The sequence below is a fragment of the Sus scrofa genome, chromosome 11 (genome assembly GCF_000003025.6).
Source record: "Sus scrofa isolate TJ Tabasco breed Duroc chromosome 11, Sscrofa11.1, whole genome shotgun sequence".
Taxonomy (NCBI): Eukaryota; Metazoa; Chordata; class Mammalia; order Artiodactyla; family Suidae; genus Sus; species Sus scrofa.
In genome coordinates this window covers 18,183,594-18,198,103 of record NC_010453.5, presented here as the reverse complement: position 1 = coordinate 18,198,103, position 14,510 = coordinate 18,183,594, and the positions used below count along the sequence as shown (strand labels likewise).

General features: G+C 41.3%; 1 protein-coding gene across 8 annotated transcripts in view; it reads right to left on the bottom strand.

Annotated features, from left to right (window-relative positions):
- Positions 345-14,510, bottom strand: part of RCBTB1 (RCC1 and BTB domain containing protein 1) — a 65,747-nt gene continuing 51,581 nt past the window's right edge. For all 8 annotated transcript variants that reach the window (XM_021065311.1, XM_013980504.2, XM_005668401.3 and 5 more), the window contains one exon: positions 345-2,586. In XM_021065311.1, coding sequence (XP_020920970.1) covers positions 2,446-2,586 — 141 coding nt within the window. In that variant the 3' untranslated portion in view covers positions 345-2,445. The remainder of the gene's footprint in view (positions 2,587-14,510) is intronic.

Below are 14,510 nucleotides of genomic sequence, written 5' to 3'. Positions count from 1 at the left end.
TGTCTAAGCATACAGTTCAGTGGCATTAGGCACAGGCTCAATGCTGGACACCAGCCATGCACAGAACTCTCCACCTTGAAAAACTGAAACTCTGTATCTACTAAACAGTAACTCCTCACACCCCTTCCCCAGCCCCTGGCAACCACTGTGCTACCTGCTATGAATCTGACTCCTCCAGGGACCTCGTGGGAGGGGAATCATACAGCACTTGTCCTTTGGTGACTGGCTTATTTCACTTGGCATAACGTCCTCAAGGTTCATCCAAGTTGCAGCATGTCCGAATTTCCTTCCTTTTAAAGGCTGCATATTATTAGTTTTTGAAAGGGAAAGAACAACTCTACATACCTATTTTAACAGATTGCTTTATTTATTAATATGTCATTCTAAACATTACATAAATACAACCTATATAACTAGAGTATCAAACATTGTAAGAAGTTCAGGAATACATTTTAGGGCTTTTTAAGAGACGTGAATACTTTGGCTTTATTATGTCAGATAAAAAAATTCAAAGAAGAGTTTTCATTTCCTGCTATGATTAACAACAAAACCAAGTAGAAAAATAAGAGAGTGCATTTAAAAAAAAAAAACAAAAAACAAAAACAAGATACTCAAGTACTTTCTGAAGGATTTTTCCTGTTCTCTTCGCTGAATACATACTCATACGAATTACTTAGTAATCTAAGAAGCGGTTCTCCACCGATGAGGAACTCAGTAAATATTTGTTGAATGAATGAACTATCTTTGGAAATGAATCTACGCATTAATTTGTGCTTTTTTAAAAAAGTTTTTTTCAGGTAAGAGCAATAGTAAACATACTGAAGTTCTTTTTGTCCCTGTCACAAGCCTCTGTTGACAGTGATTGTTACAAACACTACCCATCACTGTCAAATTAATGTACCTTAATCAACCTAGTAAGAAAAGTTTATCATGTTGGACAAGCTATTCTAATCTAAATACTCACTGGGCAACATGGTCTAGAAAAGGGGGCTGGGCCTTCCGGGTGTGTGTTTATTTCACCTATCAATCAATTTCCATCTTTGAGCCTTCCCCTCCCCCACACACTTAAACACACTGCTAAAAACAGTAGCTGCAGGTGCTCTTCACCCGCTTATAAATTTGGCTCTGAAAATGTATTCAGTCTCCAAGTTCAGAGGGACATTCCAAACACGCAGCAGCAAGGGAGCTCCCAGAGATGGAAACGAGTCCCTGGGCCAGAGAGCGGAACAAAGCTTTGTTTTGAAAGTGAGCTTGAAAACTCGGCGCCGAACACGCTTATCTCCCAGAGTCACATTTCATAACTGGACCAAGGAAAACTCCCCTAAATTAGATCCTTTCTCAAAGTTAAATTGTGCGAAATATTATACCAAACACAGTTAAAGTGAAAGGAAAATCAAATGTGAAAGGAGGTAAAATTCCAAACAAGCAAAATGTGTGATAGCACTTGGTGCAGAGGAAATTGATAAATTCCACTGAGTCCTGCGAAAAACACTTGGTTTTAAGAACCACTTCTTTGCGTCAGATGAGGAGGATCTGATGATTCCGGAACCACAATTTGGGAAGGCAAGAGCGTATGGTGAATATATCACTATTTTCCTCTTAGGATTTTGTATTTATAGGGGGAAAGGCAGGGAAATTTAAATTTGGGTTTTTAAATTTAACCTTAATAAAACACTGTTAGATAATAGCGGAAGCTCTGATTTATAAAATGTGTACTTTTGCCCAAATGAAGTTTCTTTCATTATCAACTTTCCATAGATAGTTCTACATTACTACTCTTTATGTAGGTAAGCCTTAAGAGAAACCTTGCCTAAGCTAGAAATTTATCTTCACATAATTATCGTTCCAACAGGTTTATATTAAGTTGAAAATTATTCTGAAGTTAAAAAAGTCATCAATAATGCAAATACACAAACAACAATCTCAAATAAATCAATCTTAACTATTCCTTCACAGTAAGGCTACTGAACTAGCAACTAATGCAGCAGGTTAGCAAGGCCCCACGCCAGCCTCTTTAATTCCCAGTGGGGCCTCTATTTCTGTCTCACAATTTGCACAGCTTCCCAAATCTGGTGTCAAAGGGTTACTGATAGGTGAGCCAGGAGAGTTGTCACAAACGTCCCTTTTCCAATTCCAAAAGTTCCTCTGATCAGAAACAAATAAAAACCAAATACACAACCAGCTTAAACGTTCACCCTTTTACGAAGTCCCAGCTAAGCGTAAGGTCACATTTAAGATACGCACATCTGAAAACAAGATTGTTTAAAACAGGTTCTGGAAAAGCCGTACACCCTTCACGTAGCCCTACACGGAGAACAGGATCTCATGCGGGCGAAAACAACCAGCTGGGTTTTTACCTGTGGAATTACATCACCCGGAGGGCACAACCGACACACCACCACCAGCCCCCCCGAACACTCACACCAAACCCCGCAGCCTCGGGCTTCAGTTCTTAAAGGCTCCACATTTACTGGCTTTAGCAATGAATTCCTTTAGCAGAGGGCCATCCATTTGCCAAAACGCCGCAGTCTGTGTAACTTCTGTCAAATGATTGATGCAAAACTTAAAGCAGAATTCTTCTAAATCCTGGACACACACAACAGAAAAAAACAAGAAGAGGCCTTTTTTTATTAACTTTGATTGAATTACTTCTCTCCAGATCCCTCACCCCAAATCTCTCACCCTCCCCCAGAAATGAGATTTGAGGCCAGAAACCTCACACCAGGCAAACATGTCAGGTACATGTCAGGAAAGCACACTCCGAACTCTCCACACAGCGATGGCAACGGATCCCCAACTCGAGCCCGGCTCGTCCACACACACAGCCAGGGCCTCGCCGCCTGCGCATGCGCACACACGCAGTCTGCGGTAGGGCTGGGTTTCCTCCTGGTTACCCCACAGTCTAGTAGCCCAAAGACATGGTTTGAACAAGCTGGAAGCAACCTTCTGCCAGATGTTTACCACACTCAAGAAGTCATAAAAAAGAATTAAGACGTGGGTCATCTGGTTTAAGAGAAGATTTTTAAGAAACAGAAACATGAAGAGAAATGGACAATGTAAACACATTTATAAAAAATGTCCCCGGACCTTAAATTCTTTTTCATGCTCTCCTAAGGGAAAATGCCTTCATTTTTAAAGCCACAAAGAAAAAGATAGTACTACCTCCACCACACTAATTTCTCAGTCGATTCAGAGAACAGTCACAGAGACTGCATTTCTCAGTTAGACAAATGGAAGTCCAACTACCCACATGCAGAGGGAAAGTAACGCCTCTAAGGAGTAAACCAGGACAATTTAAAATTCTGTTTCTGCCTATGCTAACAGTGCTTTCATCCCCAGCAAAACCCTACTGTATTACCTGCTCCTTCAAATGTTGTAGCATATGCTCATGAAATCAGTTAAGCACCTAGAATGTATACAAAGCTGAAGTACAGTAGCTTACTTTCTACAACTTGGCCGGCAACACCAAAGGTCAATATTCAGGGTTCTGTCAAACCAGGAACTTAACCACAGTTAACCTGCAGACTCTTGGCTTCACGCTCCCAGCCGCTACCAAAAAATGATTTTAGCTGCTTCCCCACACAGGCCCCTTTCAGAGCCTTATTCTAAGAGTCTCTCAGTCCTTAGCTGAGAGATGTCCCACTCCAGTTATATAAGCAGTAAGAGAGAAATCACAGCTAATATTCCTCAGCCTACTGCTGCCAGAGTTTTACTTTCTAGATAATTGAAAATGCATTTAAAATGTTAATACAGGGCAGGAGACAAGATGGTGGAAGAGTAGGGGGACACGCTCGCCCTCTCCCACAAACACAACAAAAAAAAACTCATCTATAGGATAAATGACTCGCACAGAACAGCAACCAATCACTGGCAGAAGAACTTAAACTCCAATAACAGCAAGAAGTTCGTGACATTACTAGGTAAAACAAGAGAAAAGAGGAGAGTGAAGAGAAGGTGAATCCGAGAGGGACGGGCGCTCCCGAAAGGGAACTGCGGAGGAGAAAGGGATCCTGCACCCTGGAAAGTCACCTACTCGGGGGAAAGATCAAACGAACCAGAGGAATCTCCAGATGCAGAGAAGAGTGTAGCAGTAAGTTGGAGTTCTAAAAGCAGATCGAGAACCAAACAGACCGTCTAAACTATGGGCACAGTCACCAAAAATTGAGACGCCTGGGTGGGGGCTGGGGACCGAGACCTCGGCTCCAGAGGTTAGTCCCCGAGAACGGGCTGGGGGGCGGGGTGGAGCGGAAACTGCTTGGGAGGTCTAGAAACTGGTCTGTCAAGTTTGATGGGGCAGAGACTGCCTGGGAGACTAGAAAGCAAAGCTGTCACAGGGGAAGGGAGCAATACTCTAGGGGCGGGGAGTGGAAAGTCACATCAGAGGGAACCTGGGAGAAGAGCCTGGTCTGTGCCCGTGCTGGGGAGGGGAGGGAAGAAGGGGTGGGTCCCCATAGAATACTCCCCACGCCACAGCAAGCTTACCAGCCAGCTAGCTAGCAGAAAGCTATGCTTCCCAGTGCATCCCCTCCCCCCACCCCCGCCACCCCCTATGCACTCGCCAGACCTGGGGCTGCCTGCCATCCGGGAGGGTTGGCCTCAACAATTGCCTGAAGACTACCACCTCAGGGGCTGTCCCTGAACAGGCCTGCTTGCCCTTTGGAGGGGCTACACCCCCGCAGAGCAGCACCAAACAGCACCAGCCCCCAAGAAAAGGCCTGCAGCCCAGAAAAGCTAGATCAAGCCTAGCCAGGCCATGAAAAGATCTGCCTAACTCTTGGACAGTCCTTCTGAGTCGGGCTGTCCTGGGGAGGAGCCTCTTGGGTTGGCAGTGGCCCAGCTAGCCGCCCAAGCCCCCAGGGGGTGCTGAGCTCTCACGGATCAGCTGCATAGGACTGCCAGGTCCAGGCAGGACCCCCTGCAGCCCAGAAAAGCTGCAACAAGCCTGACCGGGCCGTGAAAAGATCTGCCTAATTCTCGGTCTTTCTGAGTCAGGCTGCCCTGGGGAGGAGCCTCCTGGCTTCGCAGTGGCCCAGATAGCTGCTCCAGCCCTCAGGGGGCACTGAATTCCTGAGGAACAGCTGCCCAACACTGCCAACCTCCTGCAAGAACCCCACAGCCTAAAAACACCAGAGCAAGCTCTGCCTGACCGAGTGAAATCTGCTACCATCGTGGTGTGGACCTCCCAGTCCTGTCTGCCCTCAGGAAGTCCTCCTTTGGTTCAAAGAGACCCTGTTAGCCCCATCAACACTCCAGAAAAGCCACACTGCCTCAAAAAAGACTGACCAACAATGCCAGCCCTCAGGAAACATTCCACGGCAGTGACAAGGCAAACACTGCCCGGTCACGGAGAGTACAACTCCCTCAGGAAAAAGAAAACATCAAGCAAGATGAAGAAGCTGAGAAACCACCCCCAGTCAAACCAACAGGAGAACTCACCCAAAACAGTCAATAATGAAACAGATCTCTGCAGTCAGAGAGACCTGGAGTTCAAAAGAGAAATAGTGAAAATACTGAAGGAATTAAGAGAAGATATGAACAGTAATGCAGATACCCTCAGAAAGAAACTAGAAAATATAAGGAGGAGCCAAGAAAAACTAGAAAATTCATTTGCAGAGATACAAACTGAACTAAGGGCAGTAAAAACCAGAATGAATAATGCAGAAGAACGAATCAGTGATATGGAAGACAGAATAATGGAAATCACCGAATCAGGTGAGCAGACAGAAAACCAAATCAAAAAACAGGAAAGCAATATAAGAGACCTATGGGATAATATAAAGCAGGCCAATCTACGCATAATAGGGATTCCAGAAGGAGTAGAAAAAGATAAGGGAATGGAAAATATATTTGAAGAAATTATCGCTGGAAACTTCCCAAATCTAAAGGATACTGGGTTCAAGATACAGGAAGCACAGAGGGCCCCAAACAAATTGAACCCAAATAGACCCACACCAAGACACATAATAATAAAAAAAATAGCAAAAGTTAGTGATAAAGAGAGGATCCTAAAGGCAGCAAGAGAAAAGCAGAATGTTACCTACAAGGGAACCCCCTTAAGGTTATCAGTTGATTTCTCTACAGAAACACTACAGGCCAGGAGGGAATTGCAAGAGATATTTAAAGTGCTAAAAGGAAAAAATATGCAACCTAGAATACTCTATCCAGCAAGAGTATCATGTAAAATAGAAGGAGAAATAAAAATTTTTCCCAACAAACAAAAACTAAAAGAATACAGCAACACAAAACCCAGGCTCAAAGAAATACTGAAAGGGCTTCTCTAAACCAAAAAGAAAGGAAAGGGAAGAAAAAAGAAAAAAAAAAAAAAAAAAGAAGAAGAAGAAGAAGAGGAAGAACTAGGACTGAGGAAACCGCAATCAGAGAGCAGTCACTCAAATAAGCCAGCATACAGATTTAATCATGAACATGATTCAAACAAAATAAAATTAAAAAGGAAAAAAAAAAAGAGTCATCAAAATCATAAAATGTGGGCAAGGGATATTAGGAAATAAATAGACCCTTTTTGTTTGTTTGTTTGTATGTTTCTCTTCTTAATTTTAATATAGTAATTAAGCGTTTGAACCTACAGGACCATCAGGCTAAAAAACAATTATAGGAAGGGGTTAGCATACTTAAAAAACAGGGCAACCACAAGCCAAAACCAAATATTGCATTCGCAAAAAATGAAAAAAAAACAAAAACAAAAACAAAACACTCAAGCAGATAATAACAGGAGACCATCCAACCAAAAAAAAAAAAAAAAAAAAGAAAGGAAGAATGGAGAACCATAGGATCAACTGGAACACGAGGTTCAAAACGGCAATAAATAATCATCTATCAATTATCACCTTAAATGTCAATGGACTGAATGCTCCAATCAAAAGACACAGAGTGGCTGAGCGGATAAAAAGGCAAAAACCTTCAATATGCTGCCTACAAGAAACTCACCTCAGGGCAAAGGATACATATAGATTGAAAGTGAAGGGGTGGGATAAAATATTTCAAGCCAATAGACATGACAGGAAAGCAGGAGTTGTAATACTCATATCAGACAAAATAGACTTTAAAACAAAAGACATAAAGAAAGACAAAGAAGGACACTACTTAATGATTAAGGGATCCATCCAAGGAGAGGATGTTACTATTGTCAACATATACACCCCAAATATAGGAGCACCCAGATACATACAACAAATATTAACAGACATAAAGGGAGATACTGATGAGAAAACAATCATAGTAGGAGACTTTAATACCCCCCTCACAACAATGGACAGATCCTCTAGACAGAAAACCAATAAAGCAACAGAGATCCTAAAGGAAACAATAGAAAAATTAGACTTAATTGATATCTTCAGGACACTACATCCAAAAAAATCAGAATACACATTCTTCTCAAATGCTCATGGAACATTCTCAAGAATCGACCACATATTGGGACACAAAGCTAACCTCAATAAATTTAGGAGCATAGAAATTATCTCAAGTATCTTCTCTGACCACAACGCCATGAAATTAGAAATCAACCATGGGAAAAGGAAAGAGAAAAAACCTACTACATGGAGACTAAACAACATGCTACTAAAAAACCAATGGGTCAATGAGGAAATCAAGAAGGAAATAAAAAAATACCTTGAAACAAATGATAATGAAGACACAACCTCTCAAAACCTATGGGATGCTGCGAAAGCAGTGCTCAGAGGGAAATTTATAGCAATACAGGCCTTTCTCAAAAAAGAAGATCCCAAATTGACAACTTAACCCTCCACCTAAACAAATTAGAAAAAGAACAAAAAAGACCTAAAGTCAGCAGAAGGAAGGCAATTATAAAGATCAAAGAAGAAATCAATAAAATAGAGATTCAAAAAACAATAGAGAAAATTAATAAAACCAAGAGCTGGTTCTTTGAAAAGGTAAACAAAATTGACAAACCCCTGGCCAGACTCACTAAAAAGAGGAGAGAAAGAACCCAAATAACCAAAATTATAAGTGAAAAAGGAGAAATCACAACGGATACAGCAGAAATACAAAAAACCATAAGAGAATACTATGAACAACTGTATGGCAACACGTTTGACAATCTGGAAGAAATGGACAATTTTCTAGAATCTTACAGCCTGCCAAAACTGAATCAAGAAGAAACAGACCAACTGAACAGACCCATCACTAGAAATGAAATTGAAGAGGTCATAAAAACACTCCCTACAAATAAAAGTCCAGGACCAGATGGCTTCACAGGCGAATTCTATCAAACATATAAAGAGGAATTGGTGCCCATCCTCCTTAAACTCTTTCAAAAGGTTGAAGAAGAAGGAATACTCCCAAAGACATTCTATGAGGCCACCATCACCCTCATTCCAAAACCAGACAGAGATAACACCAAAAAAGAAAACTATTGGCCAATATCTTTGATGAATATAGATGCAAAAATTCTCAACAAAATCTTAGCCAACTGAATCCAACAACGTATCAAAAAAATCATACACCATGACCAGGTAGGGTTCATCCCAAGTTCACAAGGATGGTTCAACATACGCAAATCAATCAACATCATACACCACATTAACAAAAGAAAAGTCAAAAATCATATGATCATCTCAATAGATGCAGAAAAAGCATTTGACAAAGTCCAACATCCATTCATGATCAAGACCCTCGCCAAAGTGGGTATAGAGGGAACATTCCTGAATATAATCAAAGCCATTTATGATAAACCACAGCAAATATAATCCTCAATGGGGAAAAACTGAAAGCCTTCTCACTCAAATCTGGAACAAGACAGGGATGCCCACTCTCACCACTGCTCTTCAACATAGTTTTGGAAGTCCTAGCCACAGCAATTAGACAAACAAAAGAAATAAAAGGCATCCATATAGGAAGAGAAGAGATCAAACTGTCACTGTATGCAGATGACATGATACTATACATAGAAAACCCTGGAGTTCCCGTCGTGGCGCAGTGGTTAACGAATCCGACTGGGAACCATGAGGTTGCGGGTTCAGTCCCTGCCCTTGCTCAGTGGGTTAACGATCCGGCGTTGCCGTGAGCTGTGGTGTAGGTTGCAGACACGGCTCGGATCCTGAGTTGCTGTGGCTCTGGCGTAGGCGGGTGGCTACAGCTCCAATTCAGCCCATAGCCTGGGAACCTCCATATGCCGCAGGAGTGGCCCAAGAAATAGCAACAACAACAACGACAAAAAGACAAAAAAAAAAAAAAAAAAAGAAAGAAAGAAAACCCTAAGGACTCAACCCAAAAACTACTTGAGCTGATTAATAAATTCAGCAAAGTAGCAGGATATAAGATTAACATTCAGAAGTCAGTTGCATTTCTGTATACCAGCAATGAAATATTAGAAAAGGAACACAAAAATACGATACCTTTTAAAATTGCACCTCACAAAATCAAATACCTCGGAATACACCTGACCAAGGAGGCAAAGGACCTATATGCTGAGAACTATAAAACTTTAATCGAAGAAATCAAAGAAGATGTAAAGAAATGGAAAGATATTCCATGCTCCTGGATTGGAAAAATCAATATTGAAAAAATCGCCATACTATCCAAAGCAATCTACAGATTCAATGCAATCCCTATCAAATGACCCATGACATTTTTCACAGAACTGGAACAAACAATCCAAACATTTATATGGAACAACAAAAGACCCAGAATTGCCAAAGCAATCCTGAGAAACAAAAACCAAGCAGGAGGCATAACCCTCCCAGACTTCAAGAAATACTACAAAGCCACAGTCATCAAAACAGTGTGGTACTGGTATCAAAACAGACAGACAGACAGACCAATGGAACAGAATTGAGAACCCGGAAATAAACCCTGACACCTATGGTCAATTAATCTTTGACAAGGGAGGCAAGAACATAAAATGGGAAAAAGAAGGTCTATTCAGCAAACATTGCTGGGAAACCTGGACAGCTGCATGCAAAGCAATGAAGCTAGAACACACCCTCACACCATGCACACAAATAAACTCCAAATGGCTGAAAGACTTAAATATACAACAGGACACCATCAAACTCCTGGAAGAGAACATAGGCAAAACACTCTCTGACATCAACATCATGAATATTTTCTCAGGTCAGTCTCCCAAAGCAATAGAAATTAGAGCAAAAATAAACCCATGGGACCTCATCAAACTGAAAAGCTTTTGCACAGCAAAGGAAACCCAAAAGAAAACAAAAAGACAACTTACAGAATGGGAGAAAATAATTTCAAATGATGCAACCGACAAGGGCTTAATCTCTAGAATATATAAACAACTTATTCAACCCAACAGCAAAAAAGCCAATCAACCAATGGAAAAATGAGCAAAAGACCTGAATAGACTGTTCTCCAAAGAAGATATACAGATGGCCAACAAACACATGAAAAAATGCTCAACATCGCTGGTTATAAGAGAAATGCAAATCAAAACTACCATAAGATATCACCTCACACCAGTCAGAATGGCCATCATTAATAAATCCACAAATAACAAGTGCTGGAGGGGGTCTGGAGAAAAGGGAACCCTCCTGCACTGCTGGTAGGAATGTAAACTGGTACAGCCACTATGGAGAACAGTTTGGAGATACCTTAGAAATCTATACATAGAACTTCCATATGACCCTGCAATCCCACTCTTGGGCATCTATCCGAACAAAACTCTACTTCAAAGAGACACGTGCACCCGCATGTTCATTGCAGCACTATTCACAATAGCCAGGACATGGAAACAACCCAAATGTCCATCGACACATGATTGGATTTGGAAGTGTGTATATATATATATATATATATATATATATATATATATATATACATACACACACACACAATGGAATACTACTCAGCCATAAAAAAGAATGACATAATGCCATTTGCAGCAACATGGATGGAACTAGAGAATCTCATACTGAGTGAAATGAGCCAGAAAGACAAAGACAAATACCATATGATAACTGGAATTTAATATCCAGCACAAATGAATATCTCAGAAAAGAAAATCATGGACTTGGAGAAAAGACTTGTGGCTGCCTGACGGGAGGGGGAGGGAGTGGGAGGGATCGGGAGCTTGGGCTTATCAGACACAACTTAGAATGGATTTACAAGGAGATCCTGCTGAATAGCATTGAGAACTTTGTCTAGATACTCATGTTGCAACAGAACAAAGGGTGGGGAAAAAATGTAATTGTAATGTATACATGTAAGGATAACTTGACCCCTTGCTGTACAGTAGGAAAATTAAAAAAAAAAATAGAAATAAAAAAGAAAAAGAAAACTCTTCAAGCAAAAAAAAAAAAAAAATGTTAGTACAATCTTGGAGGTCCCACTGTGGCACAGAAGGTTAAGATCCAGTATGGTCTCTGGGGCTGTACAAGTTTGATCCCCAGCCCAGTTAAGGATCCAGTGTTGCTGCAGCTGTGGCACAGGTTACAGCTGCAGCTCGGATTCAATCCCTGGCCTGGGAACTTCCACATGCCACAGGTGCAGCCAAAAAAAAAAAAAAGTTAGGAGTTTCCCTTGTGGCTCAGTGGGTTAAGAACCCAACTAGTATCCACAGGATGTGGGTTTGATCTCTGGCCTTGCTCAGTGGGTTAAGGATCTGGTGTTGCTGCAAGCTGTGGTGTTGGTCACAAATGCAGCCCAGATCTGGTGTTGCTGTGGCTATGGTGTAGGCTGGCAACTGCAGCTCTGATTTGACCCCTAGCCTGGGAACTACCATGTGCAGCAGATGTGGCCCTAAATGGGGGAAAAAAAAAAAAAAACCCAGCACGATCTCTGGATCCATGTTTTTTTTTGTTTATTTTTTGATTTTTAGGGCCGCACCCTTGGCATATGGAGGTTCCCAGGCTAGGGGTGGAATCGGAGCTGCAACTGCCGGCCTACACCTCAGCCACAGCAACATCAGATCCAAGCCACATCTGTGACCTACACCCCGGTTCACAGCAACGCCGGATCCTTAACTCACTGAGCAAGACCAAGGATGGAACCCTCAACCCCATGGTTCATAGATTCATTTTCGCTGTGCCACAACAGGAACTCCTTGATCCTTTTTTTGGTTGGTTGGTTGGTTGGTCTTTTGCCTTTTCTAGGGCTGCTCCCATGGCATATGAAGGTTCCCAAGCTAGGGGTCTAATCGGAGTTGCAGCCACTGGCCTACGCCAGAGCCACAGCAACATGGGATCTGAGCCGAGTCTGCGACCCACACCACAGCTCATGCCAACGCCAGATCCTTAACCCACTGAGCAAGGCCAGGGATCGAACCCGCAACCTCATGGTTCCTAGTCAGATTTGTTAAACACTGCGCCATGATGGGAACTCCTGGATCCATGTTTTTTAATAAGAGATTCCCAGTGGACTGAATACATAGCTGAAGGCTCTGGGCATTGCAATAAGCTAAAATAAAATATTCTTCATATGATTACTAAAGAAAAAGCACTACTCCTGTTATTATAACTCAGTGGTTCATGAATAGTTCTAGGGACTAAATTATATTTCAAAGAGAAAATCCTATTTTAATCTTACTTATTAAAAGCAGAAAACGAGTATATCTACACATAACTTGAAGGAGCCAGTCATAGCACAAAAAGTTCTTCCAACAAGGTAACATATCCAGATAAAGATCTTTAAATATTAGGTTTTAAGTACATAATTTCAAACTCAAAAGAGAAAGATTGCATTAAATTCCGACACTGCAGAACTTTACCACTTCTATGTGTGCTCATGTGGAATTAAAGATCTTTGTAGTATAATGAAAAAGTGAGTTTATTCAGTTTGCTAATTGTACAGATTACCTTGACTATAAACTTTAAGAACTTTTAATATAGTGTAAGTATACAAATGGTGCTTCTAACTACAAATCAGTTAATAAGTCTATGAAAATAGTCTTTTCAAACTGCCTTCCCTTCCCCTCCAGTTAGTTTGTGAGATTTCTTAGTAAGGTTGACCCTTGAACAACACGGGGGTTAGGCCAGGTATGATTTACGGTTGGCCCTTTATGCAGGTTCAACCAACCATGGATTGTGTGGACAGTATTTACCGTTGAAAAATATCCACATCTAAGTGGACCTGTGCAGTGCAAGCCCGTGTTGATCAAGGGTCAAGTGTATTCAACAAATGTTTAACAGTTTCAAACCTTAAAAGTCTAACTACAGCATACTGAAAATCATCTAAATCTGGGTTGTTTCAGTAGCTAATTAGACCTTGGTTAAGGCCGATCTTGGGAAGAAGCAGCACTGAAAGCCCTTGGAGAGAGAAACTGGAATCTGCACATTCGTTTGCATGAACTGGAGGTGGCACTGCCACGCAGATGTACTTAAGACACCTGCCCTGAGCCAATGTACTGATTCAACGTCAACCGTGTGGATGAGATAAACACTCTTCTGATAATTCCTAAATACTAGAAGAACATACGAGATCTGTTCCCCTCAATTTGCAAATGGTCAGCTCTTCGATTACCTAGGAGAGACTGTAACCCTCACCCAACTAATGAGTCAACTATAACAAGACTACTGGGCTTAAAAAAAAAAAATTTCTAAGGACGAGAAGGAGCACTTGACCAGGAGATGAAAAAAGTTCCCAAGAGTCTTCTCAGGGCCATCAAGTAAGAAAGTAGGAAAGGCTAGTCTCTTGTGATGGAACATGATGGAGATAATGCGAGAAGAATATATACATGTATGACTGTGGAAAAAAAAAATGGGAAAGGGAATAAAACCAAGGAGTCTAATGTATCATTCTTAGTACTTTAGAAACCAAAGTCCATGTTTATGACATTCTGAGTGAAGTTATTATAAAGTGGTTCTGAAGCAAACCAAATAAAATATCAGATTTGTTAAAAATTAGCAAGGAAGATCAAAATAAAATATTGCTAGTCTAAATTTACAAGTTCATTCCAAGTCTTTAAACATGTAAATTAAATTATTCCAATCATTATACATACTCTGAAGATAAGCTTGTCCTTTCCACAGGTTTTCTTTGGTAACCAAACAGAGAACGATGGTCTTAACATCCACATTTTAAAAACACTAATGTATCCTTCAACAGAGTTCTCGCCTAGTCTTAAAATCTCAAAGCTAAAATAAATGAGTGCTAAGACTTCCTGTGGAAGGCCACTTGGCCAGGGTGACACAGGTTCCCTCTGTGTCAAGAGCCATCATTATAGATGGGGCAGAAACCGAGAACCAGACCTGACTGTCCAAACTTCTCGTTAAAATAGTAAGATAACAAAACCCGAAAACTCACTTGATAGTACAGCTGACCCTCAAACAATGTGGGTCCACTTACCTGGGATATTTTTCAATAGTAAACAGTACAGCACTACAGGGCCCACGGTTGCTTGAAGCCGAGGATGCAGAGGAATCATGGAAATGGAGGGATGACTTTAAGCTGCACATGATTAACTCTTGTACTGTTCAAGGGTCAACTGTACATCAAGTACAAAGTATTTCATCAAATTGGGGGTGTGTGTGTGTGTGTGTGTGTGTGTGTGTGTGTGTGTGTGTGTTCTGTTTGTTTTA